This window comes from Melospiza georgiana, chromosome 13, assembly GCF_028018845.1.
Source record: "Melospiza georgiana isolate bMelGeo1 chromosome 13, bMelGeo1.pri, whole genome shotgun sequence".
NCBI classification, from domain to species: domain Eukaryota; kingdom Metazoa; phylum Chordata; class Aves; order Passeriformes; family Passerellidae; genus Melospiza; species Melospiza georgiana.
The window spans coordinates 6326464-6343502 of record NC_080442.1 but is presented as its reverse complement, the minus strand read 5'-3'; the positions used below and the strand labels follow the sequence as shown (position 1 = coordinate 6343502).

At 40.2% G+C, this 17039-nt stretch overlaps 1 protein-coding gene across 1 annotated transcript in view; it reads right to left on the bottom strand.

The window, feature by feature from the left end:
- Positions 1 to 4331, bottom strand: part of THSD4 (thrombospondin type 1 domain containing 4) — a 215190-nt gene extending 210859 nt beyond the window's left edge. Inside the window, exons 1-2 of the mRNA XM_058033401.1 lie at positions 4303 to 4331; positions 377 to 446 (exon numbers count right to left, since the gene is read on the bottom strand). Coding sequence (XP_057889384.1) covers positions 377 to 446; positions 4303 to 4331 — 99 coding nt within the window. The remainder of the gene's footprint in view (positions 1 to 376; positions 447 to 4302) is intronic.
- Positions 4332 to 17039: the final 12708 nt, after the last annotated feature.

Sequence of the window (17039 nt, the reverse complement as noted above, 5' to 3'; positions counted from 1 at the left end):
TTTGGGTCCAGCTTCTGTTTCAGACATTTCTATCTGTGCAAGAGAAAGAGCTGCCCGTGAGCAGCTGGGTGGTTCTCTGCTCACTCCATGTCTGCTCTCTTTTTCCATGTCTTGCATGATGAAAATGCTCCAAAGCTTTAGTAACTATTTGTGACCTATAATGCTCCATACAACTACTCAGCTAAGTAATCATGATGAGCCTCTTTCAACCATATATATAATTATTAAAAAAGAAACCAAAAAACTCCCATATGCACAAACTGAAGCCATTTATTCCCAGAATGTTATTCAGATTGCATTGCTTTACACATCTTACTCTAATGTTTTCACATTTACTTTTCAGCGTACACAAAGTCTGAATGTTTCTGATGCTTACCTTTCTGTGTTCTATTGAAGGCTGTGGGATGACAAGCTGAAATCCCAGCACTGCTAGGGAACTGAGAAGTCTGAAAAGGCAAACAGTGAAACAGAACAGATAATTACCACTAATACAAACCACACATCTACAACATCTTACAGGGCTTCACACTGCAAGGAGATATTTAAACACTTAAACACCATTGCTAACCAAAGCAGACTCACTAAACTGTATGAAGTGTTCCTATAGGATTCTGTTCACAGCAGGCTCATACCTGAACGTATGAATCAGGTTCATACATAGATTTGTCCAGCTATAAAGCAAAAGTGAACCAAATAGAATCTATTGATAGTATTTCATATAACTTCGTGTTTAAATTTAAAAATTCCTGGCAGTGCATATTTTAACCCCTCAGCATTCAGTGTGAGACTGTCATATGCTTTGCAAGTTTTCTAAAGTGCTAAGTAAGAATTCACCCAGCTGTGGACCACATCTGCTTCTAGCTCTGGCTCCTCATTTCACAGATGAACACTCCACCTTCAGCACACAGGAAACAGAAAATGGGTTCTTCCCCAGCTGCCTAACTCTTGTGAAAACTGAATAACCTAATGGGCACAGAGGATGGAAAGTAGCAAACACAGCCCACCAGAGACTGAGGATAAGCAGCCAAGCATCACCCCAGTCCCCACATCTTCAGTCTGAAAGGAGTCATAATGGGAACCAAGCCCAAACAAACTGTTCTGTTAAGCCTCACCACTTTAGTGACTCCTAGGAGCCTCTTACAACTTCGGCACAGTTGGCTCAGTCTTTTGTTTGCTATAATTTGCAACAGAAACTGGTTTGTCTCCTTCTAACAAGCCCCTTCACCTGAAAACATGGACAGGTATGGCAAATAGGATCAAGTTATCTTGATTTGTACCAGGAGCTTGACTTTTTAGTCTACCAAGAGTATGTTTCAGATCCACTAAAAGGGAGAAAGCTGCTAAGGATTTGCTGAATTTCAATGCAGAAGTAAAACTGACGGATTTGGACACAAAATACATGTGCAAACTAATGGACCAGACAAAATCCTGCTGCATTTCCTGTCTACAGCTCCATTGCTCCCTACCCAGTAAACCTTTAAACATTTCTTATTGTTTCAGGTATTTTCTGAGGCAGATCTCCCAAAGAGAAAGGGGTTTTATTAATACTAAGCATTTAATTACCACCAATACAAATATTCTTCTGCTAGGGAGAATGCTTATCTTGTGTTTTCTGTGTTTGCTCTTGCTAACATACTGCAAAAGGAACCTTTAGGTAAGTACTGATTGCACATGGCCTATCATCACCTCACCATCTATGCCCCTCTAGCAAAGCAATAAACCAGTGAAAGCCTAGGAAAAGTCATTACTTCTTTACTGCCAGATCAATATAGGGAAAAAAAAAAAGAAACTCTTTAAAAAGTGTGTTAGAAGGAAGCCTGCTATTTCACAAAGCTATCATTTGTGATAAAACAAAATACAGAGGAGGTGGCTGAAACCAAAGCCAGTGTAAGACACCATAAAGAAATCACAGCAGGAGTCAAAGCATGCAGTTCAGAGCAGGGCCCAATCACACAGTGGTACATGGAAGCCAAAGGCACAAAAGAATAAACTGATTTGCAAATCACACCTGAAATCAAAGACAGAAATAGAACTCAGACCTCCAAACTGCAAAATTACAGCACCAAGTCTGTCTTCAGCTCACCTGCCTAAGTGTTTAAGTGATCTCCCAACTCTTGTCAATGAAGAATGACAAGCATCTAAGTAGGTGGAGTGCAGTGGCTGATGGGCCCAGCCTCCATCCTCTGCAATTTATATTTAACTTCCATCTCAGTCTTCCTACCCACCCCTGCTCCCTTAAGGCTTCTGCTCCCTATAATCCCTCAGAGCATGTGAAAGAAAGTTCAGACTTTCCATAAGGAAATGAATGCTTTCATCCTCAACAGGACAGGATTTTTCTGATCAGTCTGACAGTGCACAGATTTCCATGTGTAAATTCTTCTGAAATCATGCACAAGGTTGTGAGTTCTGAGCTGAATGAGAACTGTAAGCTTCAAAGCAAATTACTTACCAGATTAAAGTTCTCAGTTCTAAACAGCAAACTTTTAGTATATGTGTGATTACTCTGTGCCAGGCTTTTCCTGACCATTCTTCAAGGAGGTTGCACTGCAATCACCATTGCTATGTACGTGGCTCAAGGACAATAAAGGCAGATTTTAAATTTGCTTCTGTATCTGCAATTGGATCTGTCAGAAACAATGGTATCAAGCTACTATTTCAAACACACAGGAAATCTGCCAGGAATACTTAAGCTATCCTGAGGTAAGCCCCAGCTCCTCATCAGTGTGTGGCAATTTAATTTTTTTAATGTTATTCCCCCTCAGCAGCTTGCTTTGGCTAAGTTCTCTGGACTAGGCTCTTTTATTTGTCATGCATGACTAACTTTAAGCCTCCCAAGCTACAACAAAAGGCTTCTCCAATTTCAGTGGGTTTGGTTCAGGTATCCTCACAGGGCAGAAAAGCCAAAAAGAACAAGTGATTCTCAAAATAAGGCAAAACTTTTCAAGTATACCTGACCAGGTGAGGCACCAATTGCAGCTGATGGGTGGCTGTAGAACTCAGGCCTCTGGTGCAGCACCTTGCTGGTACAGCCCCTGCTCTCACAGCTGAGGCTCTGTTTGGAGCCAAGCACCCAGTTTGAAGCAAAGTCAGACTTTAAACTCTCTCACTTTCTTTTATTGGCAAGATCAATTGCCAATAATATAAAAACATTAAATAGAAACTTAAATATAAGCATACATATAAACAGCTGGGAGAGACTGGGAGGCACGAGCACAAAGCAAAATTAGGTCTATTGTAGGAGCAGCATGAAAAATTTTGCAATTTAACACCTCATTTAGGAACACCTCTCAGGATTCTTCCTACTCAGTACAGTGAGTGTTAGCCCTGCATGAATGAAGCTAAAGGTACAAAAGCAGATCTCTCACATACTGCTGTTCCTTAGTAGCTGCATTTTATGGAGGAATAGTCTGGCCAAGTGCAGATTGTCCACACACAGGTGATCAGTACTGACTAGAGCAGTGTGGCTCTTGTCTCAAATTCCCAACTTCCTCCCAAACCTGCTGAACAGCCCAAGTCTGGGACAGGCTGGGAGGAGCTATGCAGGTCACCTTTCAGCTGGAAAGATAACACTGGTGCTGTCAGTAATGTGTGACAGATCCATTTTGATGGAAAATCTGCCCGGGCATATTAGGAGGGTGCCAAAATTGCAATCCAAATATTGATGTCTCAAAGTCAGGAGAAGCAAGGTTGGAGCAGAGGTGTCACAGTAACTCCATCCCACAGACAGAGCACTGAGCTGTCATTCCCTGCAGTGCAGCCTGTGTTTGTGTGGCACCAGGCCTGTCTGCTCTGAATCTGCTCGCCCAAGGACAGGGCAGAACCGGACAGACCAGCTTAGGAAGAGCTCAATGTTTCCTTTGTTAGCAAAGCTCTTTGAAAAGTCTTTCCTATGTTTGCCCACTGGCAAACTGCTTCAGGAATGCATAAGACAAATCCATGAATGAATTGCAGCACAGGTACTAAAACATGTAAATCAGCAATTTAAGCCCAGTGACTGTAACTGTACAGCCTCACCAAAAAGCACAGGAACTTTCCAGTAATACAGACCATCACCTTGGCACACACCAACAGATGCTCTAAGCATGAACTAACACTGAGAACTTTCTTTTCTCACTATCACCAAAGAATGCTATGTCTGGTATGCATATACTTGAGTATTTGGTCTTGGGACAAGATTTCTATTTACCCTCCTCCAATACAGACACTTGTAACAGCAGAGCAAGAGGCCACCAAACTGAAATTTACTGCAGTGTGTTAGGAGCATATTAAATAAGATTTTAAATGTTTTATTGCATCACTTACCTCAATGAAACTATTAAACTGTCTACCATGATCTTTTAATGCAAGGTATCTTGAAGTGAAAAATACCTCTTCACTGTGGCACAGCACAATGACAATCACACACAAATCCTACAAAAAGAAAGGAAAAAAACAATTAACACTGCTTATTCAGTATTTCCCAGGATATGTATAAAACTACATACAGACCTACATTAGTCATCTCTACTTCAATTCTTGGGACTCCAGTGTATGTTACAGAAATAAACTGCACACACACCATTTTTTGCAACAGGATTTCAACATTACCAAAGTGCTCTGCAGAAATACTGTGGGGTGCAAAATCTTGGTTTGATTCCCAAGAAGGCAAATCTGATGTAAGACTTATTGCCTTTTTAATTTGCATTCCTGGTATGTCACTTGTATAACAAATAAAGCAAATAATCTCATTTATAGTCTTGTGTTAATAAAAGTCATAGAATGAAACTGGGTTTAAAACTTCTAACATACCTAATATTATTAATACACTCTGCATTTTATGAGCAATGCAAGGATGACTTTGGGAGTGCTTATACAGTTTGCAGAAAAAACCTGAAGAGCAGCATTGTTTCCACTATTAGAGATGGAAAACCTACCCACGATGAAGTGAAATGCCTTGCCCACAGTGACAGAGGAAATCTGGAATTAAACAGCATTTAGAAATTTATCTGATCCTTCTTTCTCCTCACAACTTCTGTGAATATACAGAAACCCTCCCAGCCCTTGGGAGGATTACCCAAACATACTTTCATTTGTTTGTAAATAATCTCAAATGTTCAGACGTCTGGGAAGTTCTTATTTTACTACATTTGAAATCATATATTGGGCATCTAAAATGTACCAGCATTTTCAGGCTGGAAGGGGATCCTTGCAGTAAGGAAATACAGTATAAATCAGAAGGGCTGGTGGGAGAGTGGCAAGGAGGGAGTGAAAGAGGAAATAAAACACTATTAGAACATAAATCATACATTTCAAACCTTGGTCAGCCACTGTCTGTATCTTTCCCTTTACAAGTGGTTACATGCTGAAATGCAGTGGAGTGAAGAGAAACAAGAGAACATTGCTGTTCACAGATAAAGAGCTCTCAATTTCTGTCAGACAGCCAGATAATTGAAAACTGCCTAGAATGGGGCAGGACTGGCAAGAACGTAAGAAATGTGGAGTTAGACAAAGTACAGATCCTGCTGCCAGGAAAATGCAGATTGTTTGCAGCTAACTGGACAGGTTAAATACTCCCTACCCTCTCCTAAAAATCAAACAACAACAAATTTGGATTAGGAAATCCCAAAATACTTGTAACATCTTCAAGAGAAAATTCAATGATTGATTAATGATTTGATAGTTTAGTTTCTTAATAGAAGGCATTAAAAGTTGAGTACTTGGGAAAGTATCACAACAAAAGTTCGGTATGTAACAGGTTTGAGTCAGTCCTGAGGAAAAAACCACTATGGCTGAGCTAAACTTCATCCTCTCCTGCAGCTTCACAGTTGTCAGTAGATCTCAGAGGTTTTATCAAACTTCTTCATAGTTTTCACTACTTAACACTGTAAAATTGGCTTGGTATAAGATGGGAAGCACTTCTAAGAACAGATTTTTAGTCTGGATCTCCTGCAACAGTTCACACCATTTGAGATTTTAGCACATTCAGTAAAAACTGCATTCCTTTAAACATCAGGCAAGTCCACACATCCAGCACCACCACGAGGCATTTAGACAGATCCCCTAACACAGGATTTACTAATTCTGAACTGAGAAGGAAATAAATGTCTCTCTGCCTACAACCTGACTCTTAATTACCAGGCATACTGAGGTACAATAGTTGTTTATATCACTTATTGAAGATGGAGAATGTGTCTGTAACATGGATTGTAACCAACATGGTTTCAAGTTCTTATCATCTTGGGTTTTTTCCAGATGTACCTTCTTTCAGATTTTTCACTCCACAATAATCTTTTCATCCAACAACCTTGTGTGGAGTGACACAGTCTCAAAAGAACACTGCTCCGGGATACAAAAACACTGAAAAAGCAATGTACACTCCACTAATCCCTTCTATAAACTGCACCTCGTTTGAAAAACAGGAAAAATACTATGATAGATCTAGTTTTGCAAAGAAACAAGAGAAGGACCAGAGTGTTTCTGGAGACTGTTCTTAAAAGCAGTGCCTAAAGTCCATGCATATGTTTTCAATTTTTTTCCGTTCATTTGTATCTTCATTGTCAATGGCAGACTGCATTACTAACTCTACTTTCAGCTGCATTTCAATGCCTTTTGCAAACACCTCTTACCACAACTCATAGATGCATTTCTTTTGAAATATCATTTGTAGCACATAGTGTAAAAACTGCTAAATATTTAAGTGACTTTAAGAGCTTGTTTTCCAGATTGTTTAAGAGCCTGGGTTCTTACAGCCTACTGAAAGGCATGTCATTTTGGCAGTGGTGTCTTTGATATGAAAATGTGCAAACATGACAATCATTTTCCCTCCAGAAGATCCAGGGCAAAATGAATACCTGAAATGGCTACACAGTTAACACTGGGATTGAATAACATGGATTTGGCAGGGAAACTTTCAAAAGCCTGATGAAGTGTACTTGTGTTCAATAAGTCTTGCATTGTAAAAGTCAAATTGCCTTCCCAGAAGGGGCTGAAAAGCACTATAGACCTTTCTAGCAAAAACCCCTCTAGTAACCCTGCATACAGCGGAATATATATTAATTTCTTAACTGGAACAACCCACACTCTTCTACTTCACAGAGTCAGCAAGGCTTTCTCCACTGCATTAAAATATTTAACTTTTCAGTAGTGTTCCCTATTTCCCTTCCAAGCTGGATGAGAACAAGATTGATCTGTGAGACTGGGTGGAGGAAAAAATAAACCAACAAAAACACACTCTTCCTAGAAAATCAATCCACTAAACCAACCACCTTGCAGGATGGAAGAGAATGCAAACCTCTCCAGAACCATGGGTGACAATGACAGGGAGAAGTGTTTCATTGCATATAATGAAATGTCCATTGGGTCATAGAAATGATTAAAGGACCCTGCTTAAAGTCTCCTCCCCTTTCACACTGCAGGTGAGTGGCTGTAACACCTCTCACCTGCTGTATCAGCAGTTACACTACCAAGCAATGAGCCCATCATAACCATCCCTTAACGTGATTTTTACTGACGTTTACCCAGACCCTTTCTCACAACATTAGAAAATAGAAATATTAACTTGTAATGGAGATTTCAAAAAGGGATGGGGATTGCCAGTAGAAAACCTAATCTATTAGGCTCATAGGCAATCACAGAAATCTGCTGATAAGGACAAAAAAGACTTCTCAAGGAGTTAAATGACACAATACACAGAATTATCTGGACAGACACCACAGATACAGACAGTTAAGAAAAGAGGAAGAAAGTTCTTCTGAGAAGTCAAAGATAAGAGTTACCATTTGGCTAATTAACTTCAAGAAACATCTTCCTACTCAGAGGTTTGAAATTTTGCAGAAAGCCAATGTTATACTAACCTCTTAATTATCATGGGACTTCTCACATGTGGCTTTTCATGTGACTGTGCCCTTTGTGTATTGTGAGTGGATGTATTTCACTTCCATGAATTCCTGTGTCATTTTAGGATCAATCTGTACTTCTTGTAAGTCCTGTCAACACAAACGTCTGCATCTACGTATTAGCAGAAATTCCTGAACATGTGCACATGTACAGGACCTACTTAAACAATCCAAGCCCCTCTATTTTAACTCACAACAGGAATGTGAGATTCATCTTATAGAAACATAGGCTAACTCAGCCAAGTTCAGAAATGCTCTGAGCTTTCAGCCTCTTCAGCCTTGGTGACTTACATATATATGAAGCCAACTTCAATTTCCTTCAAATTTTTTTTTTTTTTGGTCAGATTATGTATTTGCCAGTTACTGACAATGGTAACTTGAAGCAAGTATGAAAGTTGAGCATTGTTCCAAAGTCATGTTTTCACTGATAGCAAAAGTTCTCATTTTGTTGTTTATTTGTTCGTTTTTGGTTTTTTAGGCTTTTTTTGCTTGTTTGTTTGGTTTTTGGGGGGTAGTGGGGGGGCTAATAATAAATAAAGAATATATAGAATATCACACCCTTTAAGACTGCCTTTGAATCTGTTGCCTCACACATTTGTAAAGTACAGTGTATCTGTTGGTTTAGTTGTTCAAATCTATTAAATCATGTTCAGTGCAAGTCCTTTGGATTGCATCCAAAATTCACTACATTCACAAGACTTTGATAAAGCGCTCACAGTTTGCCAGGTTTATCTAGCTACATAATTTGTGCATACATCCAACAGCTTGAACTGCAGCTGTTGACACCCACCACCAGAGTTTTAATCTCTTCAAATATTCATTAACTACATTAAAACATACACTTGTCTCTGAAAGCTGCATAAAAGAGAAATCTAGCATTAGATCTGATGAAAAGTTCTGATACTTACATGGAGAAAACATTTTATTTAAACAAAAAAATGGCAAGTTGCTCCACCTAACCCTGCAGGTACCTTTCTTTTTCATTTGAAATGCTTTGAGAACTTTCAGGTTCCCCTCCTGCAGTCCAAGAAAGCTCAGTGCCTGTCTCCAATGTAAGTTTGATCAAGATCCAGTTTTCACTGAGTGAAAAACGCCAATCACTTGTTTTTGAAGTTTTAAAAGTTTAATAGTAATAAAGTGGTTATAAAAATAGTAATACAATTAGAGTAATAATAATTTGGACAGTTTGAATTAGGATAATATGAGACAATAGAAACAAAGAGTTACTAGCAGTCCAGGTACCTTTTTCTGGGCAGCATAAGCTCAAAAAAGGACCCACGTCAACAGAGGAATAACCCTTAAAAATAATAACCTGTTGCATATTCATACATTTCATACATGATGCATAAATTCTATTCAAACAAAGGATTCCGTCTGATCAGTGTCAACTTTTTCCTCTTAATCCTAATGGCGTCATCCTATCTGTGCGAGGCAGGAAGAAGTTCCTTTCTCCTGATAATGGGACACTAAATTCTCTTTCTCTGAAAGCAGTCACAGGACACCTCAATCTATCTCGCTGCGAGTCCTTTCTTTAGGAAAAAAAGTATCTTACATAGCATAGTTTCTATTTTTACATTATGTTATAACCTAAAGCTATATTTAACACGCTACTTAAGATAATTAATACAGCACTACTTTCTAACACAACACATATAATATTCATTTTAATATTTGCGAAAAGCCAATCATAAAATCCGCAATTTCCCAATTGCTTTGCCTGAAATCCCACAGACAGGGAGTACAGTAAGCGTGCTCCACCAACAGCATCATCCCCGGAGCAGTTGTGCTGGAGCCCTGGCTCGGGGCTCGCTGAGTCACCCCCGGCCCGGGGCGCGCCCCGCCCGCGGCACCGCCCGCCCGGGCAGCCCGAGCGCCGCTCTCCCGGGACACCGGGGCTGCACGGGCACCGAAACAAACCGGGCTGGAACAGCACCGGGGGCTGCACGGGGTACTGAACAAACCGGGCTGGAACAACACCGGGGGCTGCACGGGGACCCAATAAACCGGGCTGTAACAACACCGGGGGCTGCACGGGGCACCCAGCAAACCGGGCTGTAACAACACCGGGGGCTGCACGGGGTACTGAACAAACCGGGCTGGAACAACACCGGGGGCTGCACGGGGACCCAGCAAACCGGGCTGGAACAACACCGGGGGCTGCACGGGGACCCAGCAAACCGGGCTGGAACAGCACCGGGGGTTGCACGGGGACCCAACAAACCGGGCTGGAACAGCACCGGGGGCTGCACGGGGACCCAGCAAACCGGGCTGGAACAGCACCGGGGGTTGCACGGGGACCCAACAAACCGGGCTGTAACAGCACCGGGGGCTGCACGGGGCACCGAACAAACCGGGCTGGAACAACACCGGGGGCTGCACGGGGACCCAGCAAACCGGGCTGTAACAACACCGGGGGCTGCACGGGGCACCGAAACACCGGGCTGCTGCACGGGGCACGCCAAAACCCAGGCTGCTGCACCGGGCACCCAAACCCGCAACAGAACAGCAACAGAGAGGCCAGAGCCCTCCTGGGTACTCAGGAATATTAGCCATGTTTCTAGAGCTTTAATTCAGCAAATGTTTCACTTCTCAGAGAATAAATTCAGCTCATTTGGCTGGATTTCAGTGGAAGAAGTGTGTAACCTTTGGCATCTGACCCTATAATATTTAATTGTTCTCTGAAAATCTAGGAGGTAAAGGTGGCCAAATCCAACAGTAACCATACACATGATTTCCCAAAATATCCATTCTCAAAATGCACATTTTGGCTTTAAAACATAGTTATTCTGGAGGGTGCCACAATTCAAACAACTTGCCTCCATCTTTCTTGAAGATGATATAATTTAAGATCAAACAACAGTTGTGACATTAATCTTGCAAGTCAAAGGGAGAAGCAGGAAAGTGCCTGCTTAAAGGTCATGAGTTGCAGTCAAATTTGAGCAGTAGGATTTCTTTTAATTATTCTTAGTCTTTGCTCATACCACTGATTATATATTTGCTGAATGTGCACTAGTAATACAAATATCATAAAACTGGAAGGACTGCAAAATTCTGTCTAAAGAGATACTGTAGGAATCTTGATACCAGCCTGTCACCATTCACCGGTTTAAGGAATTCCAACTCCTGTCAGAGCTGTTCTGGATAGCTGGTGCAGAACAAACTGGAAAGACCTTCTATAAGACAAGTGTGCAGAGGCTGAGTTCTGTTCCTATATGAAAGGCCTCTCTCAATGTTCAACTGGGATATTCCACCTGTGCTGTGTAAATGTGGCTGAACCCCTTTGCCCACAGAGCCACTAACACTCACTCCACACACAACCATGGAGAACTCCCTGTTGCACACTTAACCACCCCAGAGAACTGAAAGGTTCTAGCAGTTTCAGCACTTGAAAGCCATCACAGCTCTACATATTAGAATTCATTACCTTTTCTAACAAAACACATTACATGTATTTGAATAAATTTTCCTTTCCTTGTAAAAAACTTTTTTGCCACAATCTGACTCTTCTAAACCAAGAATGTAGAAGGGGCTGAACATGTAAGAGGAAGTTAAAAATCCTTTTCATTAAACAATCTTTCTCAACCATTCCATAATCCAAATCAACACTTATCTGATGACTGATATAGAAAGATATGGAAAAAGTAACATTGAACAGCCTAAAAAGTCAGATAGAAATACCTGAAGTCTCTGTAACCATTCATACAAAATAGGTGAATCCCTCATTGCTATGACAAGCAAGAGGAACAAATCTGTGTGAACACTGCTGTGATTGAACATTGAGAGTCTTGCCTACAAAATGAGCAGTAACAGCACAATCTGTTTCCAACAAGTTCCTGTTCTAATTACTTTTTTACCAAGTGTAAGTAGGTGGAGAGGTGCTTTAAGTTTGGTTCAGGTACTGGTTTGAGACCCACTCCACTGTGGAAACTCAGGTAAAACTGTGCTGTGAGCGGTAGTTAGAATGCCCTGGATGGAAATAACTGAGAGAAGGATCATAAATGAAATGTCAGTCTGCAAATCAATCTGTTTAGTAGAAGTTTTAATGATACTGATATTGCAAGGCATGTAACTGTATTTCAGAACAACTAGGAATAATGGAAATTTCTTAGAGCCTCTGTTAGCCATACTCATTTCTTTACCTGTAAATATGTCAAAGAAAATTAACTTTTCTTATGCTCTTTTCAGAAGAGAAAGAAAATTTAATCTTAAACCTTCTATAATGAAGGCCATTTTCAGAACTGAAGAAAGGTTGAAAGTTTGAAGCTTTTCCTAGCCTGCCTGCAAAGCACAGGCTCCCAGCAGCATTTAACTGGTGCTTCTGAGGACCTACTGTCTTGTGCATGAAAACCAAGGACCCACCAGCTCCACTCAGAGTTGTAACACACCCTGTTTAAAAAGGTCAAAGAAAACAAATATTTCAGCAAAGCTAATTGAAGGCACATGCACAAGGAAAGTAAAACACAACATATTTCAAGACTATAATCAGCTATTTCTGAGTAATGCAGCCGGGAGACACCCCTCTCATTATGTAAAAATCCTGTATATTACATAATTATTGTGAAGTTAGAAGAGACCTTCCTTCTGCAAAAAGGAAACATGATTTTCACCCATCTGTTTAATGAGAATGTCTGTCTAGCAGGCACAAGTCCTTTTTTCAAAATTTTTAAACTGCTTGCCATGAGAACGGTGTTCAAGAAACATTGTAAATACATACCTAAGCATCAATATCCTCCATGTAGTAAAAGAAAGGATGAAATGTGGGAAGCTGTGCCTTGGAGAATAATTTTTAAAGTATTAGGGAACATTCAACATCATTTATAGGTGACGAACAAGTGTTCCTGTTGCTAATGTACCCTCTGAAAGAAGTATTTCATTTACTGGTAAATAGATGTGTGTGCCATTAGCCTACCACAATTAACTCTCTGCATTGCTCCAACACAAATAGGAAAACTGATGTAAACTACCCTTTCCATAAATTAGATCTGATTCACAATAACAGGAGAGTAAAAGGAGTCAGCAATTCCTCTGTGAACTCACACAAACATTTCTGACAATATAAAAATCCTGAACTTCATAGCTGTGATTTCCTAAGGAAGGAATTAAGCAGTAAAGGAAGGCTTACATATATCACAGTCCTCTTTTTTTTAATTTTAAAAAAATCTCACCATCAAGCTATTACCTGAACACTTATAATCTCAAAATATTAGCTTAATATTAACTACAAAATTCTTTCTGTTCTATTGGCATGATTTCTGAGGTGTTGACCAGAGTCAGAACACAACATGGAGGACAGTATGAGATGTGGACTTGTAATCTTTGCTTGCTTATTCAGAAATGAAATATTTTCTTTGCCATATCAGTGGGAACCATCTCTCTGCACAAGTGATACCTCCAAATAACAATTCTTTCTGGGAATATTCCTACATTATCCACAGCAGACAAGGATAGAAGTGTTGCAGTACAGAGACACTGCAAAGTCAAACCAAACCACTTCTAAACTCATTAGCCAGCCTCTAATGGCCAAGCTAAGCCTTCTTATCCCTTGGAAAAGATCCCTTTGCATCTCCCAGTTACCAGAGAAAACACAGACTGGTCAAGAATGACTCAGTATTTCTCTTCTGGGTAGCTATTCATATCCACTATCATCAGAGCTGTTTAATTTTCTAAAGTTAAACTCCATTTAACAGAGGAACAGTTACTAACTGGAACATGTGCCTATAAATACAAGACAGGCATCCTATTGAAATTAGCAGGAATATCCTTGGGATTCAATGTCAAACTTCAGCTACAGTGACTCCAAGGTCTTCTGTAGCATTATTCTTGATGTACTAAACTATAAATGGGATAAAAACCATTTCTGGGAACTTCAGAGATTTCCCAGCCTGTTATGTAGCTCTGTACCTTGGGTTAGGCATTCTAAAGGAAGGCTGGCATTCCCTCATGACTGAATGGGTCTTTGACACAGAAGAACAATTAGGGGGAAAAAAACCTCAAAGAAACCCAAACCAAACCTATTTGTCAGTACAGGTAAAAGCAAGGCAATTCCATGTCAGTTTATTAGTCCATACACTTAGAAATAAAATAGATTTATAAACGGATATGCCAGGCCACAACCCTGCTTGTCTCTCTCCCCTGCAGTTTGGCAGCAAAGGAACAAAGACTTGGTAGTCCAAGGACTATCCCCAGTGCTCCAGTGCAGGGCTGCACTGCAGACCACTGACTCCTGTTCTTTCTCTAATGGAGATTAATGTGGGCACACATCCCAAAATAACTCACCAAATCCTTTTCTACACAAGTTTTCAAGGACAAGTGTTTTAACATGCATTTCAATACTGCCAAAACTGGAAGGAAAAACACCTCAGGTACCCACTGATGGACATTTTGTACTAACAAATGTTCAAGAAAAAGTGACCAAGGCTTTCATAACAGACTCCAAACATGTTTAAAATCCTCTTCTGCAGTCAGCAGACTGCTTTATTTTGGCAAAAAGAAGAGATTTCTCTTTTCTGCCATGCAATTCCTACATGATTTGGGCTTCAATCAGTGAGCAATACTGTGTTCAACTCAGCTGTCATGAAAAAGCTGAACAGCTTGGCTGTGCTGTACTGGGACATGGAGGGGCAGAGGTGCACCATCCTAAACATTCAGACACCACCTTGTCCTCTGGCATTTGGGGTAATTTGGGCACTAAACACTTGCTAAATAGTTTCAGTACATGAGAGCAACACAAGGCAGCAACTGACCAGACACAAGGATGTAGAACTTCTCAGGTACCCCTGTGGGAATATATTTTAGGGACCACTGAAAAATAAGTGACACATGCCCAAAATAAACAGTGCTGAGATTATTCTGTCATCCTGGTAACTGCTGAACATGCCTTTGCTCAATAAAGCATAAAAAATCAACTGTTCACATCAAGGAAAGGTCATATACCTAATAGTAAGACTTAGATGTTTTATTTTTTAAGAGGAAGTATAGAAAACTACTAGATTATGGACAGATAAACAGCTCACCATGTGGCTTCCACATCTCCATTGTGCATTTCAGAGTCTAGGCTCCTGAAACATCTTGAAATGAATGAGTTATGCAAGATAGCCTAAATTATGTTCTTAAATAATACTCTAAGAATGATGAGATTCTTTATTCTTTATTTCTGATTAAAATTCTCTCTGATGTGAGGTTTCCCAAATACTGGTACAGAAATGCAACAATGGAATTTGAAGATTTATTGTTTTCTTCTCAGTTTCTACATAATGATGAATAATAGGCCTAATGAGAGATCTTGCAAGAGCTCTGTGAAATTAAGTATTTTTTCCATAATTTCAGAATAGAATACAGGGAACTTCAACCCAACATGAAACAATAAACTATCAATGGATTTCTGACAGCCAGCTGAAGAATGGCAGTAAGTTACCTTGTACATCTTTTGCAAATATTAAATTCTGAATGCAAGTAAATACAGGGATGACTCAGAGAACACAGGGAAAAACTGTTTCATAGAGATCTATTTAGCTTTCATCCACAATAAAATTTAGATGAAGTCTCCAGCACAACAGACATTCAATATGTTTATCTGCTGGGCTTGATATATATAGAATCTTACAAACAGTTCAGTTCCAAAACTGGACTGACAACCAAGATAGTAGCATCAGATGCCAATTGTGCTGCCAAGCCTTTAGCACTTAAAGGGGTACATTTACAGAGGTGCACCTCTTTTCTATGGGAAGAGGATGTTAATGGAGAAAAAATTGAGAAAAAACAAAACTAAGTTACTAAGCTTTAATTAGTAAAGATGACAAACAACACTATCACAGTGTCTTTTCAAGAAAGAGAAATTAAGATTTAGCATGATTACTGACAGCAGAAGAAATGTAAAATCCCCATGTTCAGAAATCCAGAAACAATTTCCATTTTCAATTCTACCCCAGAGACTGATGCCACTGAAAATCATTTTCCTGAAGTCCTTATTTGGTTTAGATTCCAGAAATATCCTAATGCTTGTATCAATCATAACCTCCATGTGGTGAACCCTTCAGCCTCCTGCATTTTAAAGCTGAACTGCAAGATCCTTTAAGTGTTGGGAGAGGGAGCTGTTTATTCTTATGCTGTCAGCTTGAAAGGGATTTTAGACATCCTACAAATCTTGTCTTGCTGCTATGCCTCATGTACTCTGGTGGTCTGGATGACAGTTATTATTTCAGTCCATTTAGTGTAAACTGCATGAACTGTTACACTCCTACAGGAGATACCAGTCCTTGACACAAAAACACAAAGATAATCATACATTCAAGGAATCCTGAGCTATCATTCACTGAGCAGGGAAGATGAAATCTTTCACCAGATTTCATCTGGTAGCAGATTAAAGCAGCAGATTAAAATCTCCCTATTAGGAAATTTATAGTTTGGAAGATGCCTTCCAGTGGCCTGTGAACAATGACTTCATGCTTGACAGATAAAAGATCCAATCTTGCAGAATCACCAACAGCCCTTGCCACCCTTGCTAAAAAACCTAAACAAGTGAGGAAGATGCCTTTTTTACTTCCAGTTGTCCTTTCCAGTTCAGGTTCTAGTCTTGAGTTTTTCTCAGCCAATAAGTAAACTCAATACTGCTTCCAGTAGGGGTTTGCTTAGAGAGCAGGAGTAAGACATGATTGCAGTCTGACTTTGAAAGAACTGAATCAGCTTTGCTGCTTGAAAAGTCATTCACCAGAACTAATGCACACAAGTACCCACTCTTATATCTGCAAAAGCCAGAAGGGTTGAAGAGAAAAAACAGTAAGAAATACCATACTACCCTGGGATTCCTGTATGGGCATGCAGAAAAAGGTAGGTTAAAGAAAAGTCCTTTTGAACAGAGTGGTGGAAACCATAGTCCAGTCAGTCACTGCATAGTAAAGAGGTGACTGTCCTGCCTCCCCATGTAGCCATACAATACTTTGTTCAGAATAAGGTAGCCCCAACCCCAACATTCTTGCAACACAGCAGTGTGAGCAAAATTATTATACTTAGTTTAGTAACACCTTGTACCTAACAGTTTAACAATATAGCCAGATGAGGAGGATACCAAGAGGGGGAAGTGTGACTCCCATGACACAGGTCCACTCCCTGACAGCATGTCCAGCCTTCTGGCTGTATCTACAGCCACTGACATTCAGGTGAAGGTAT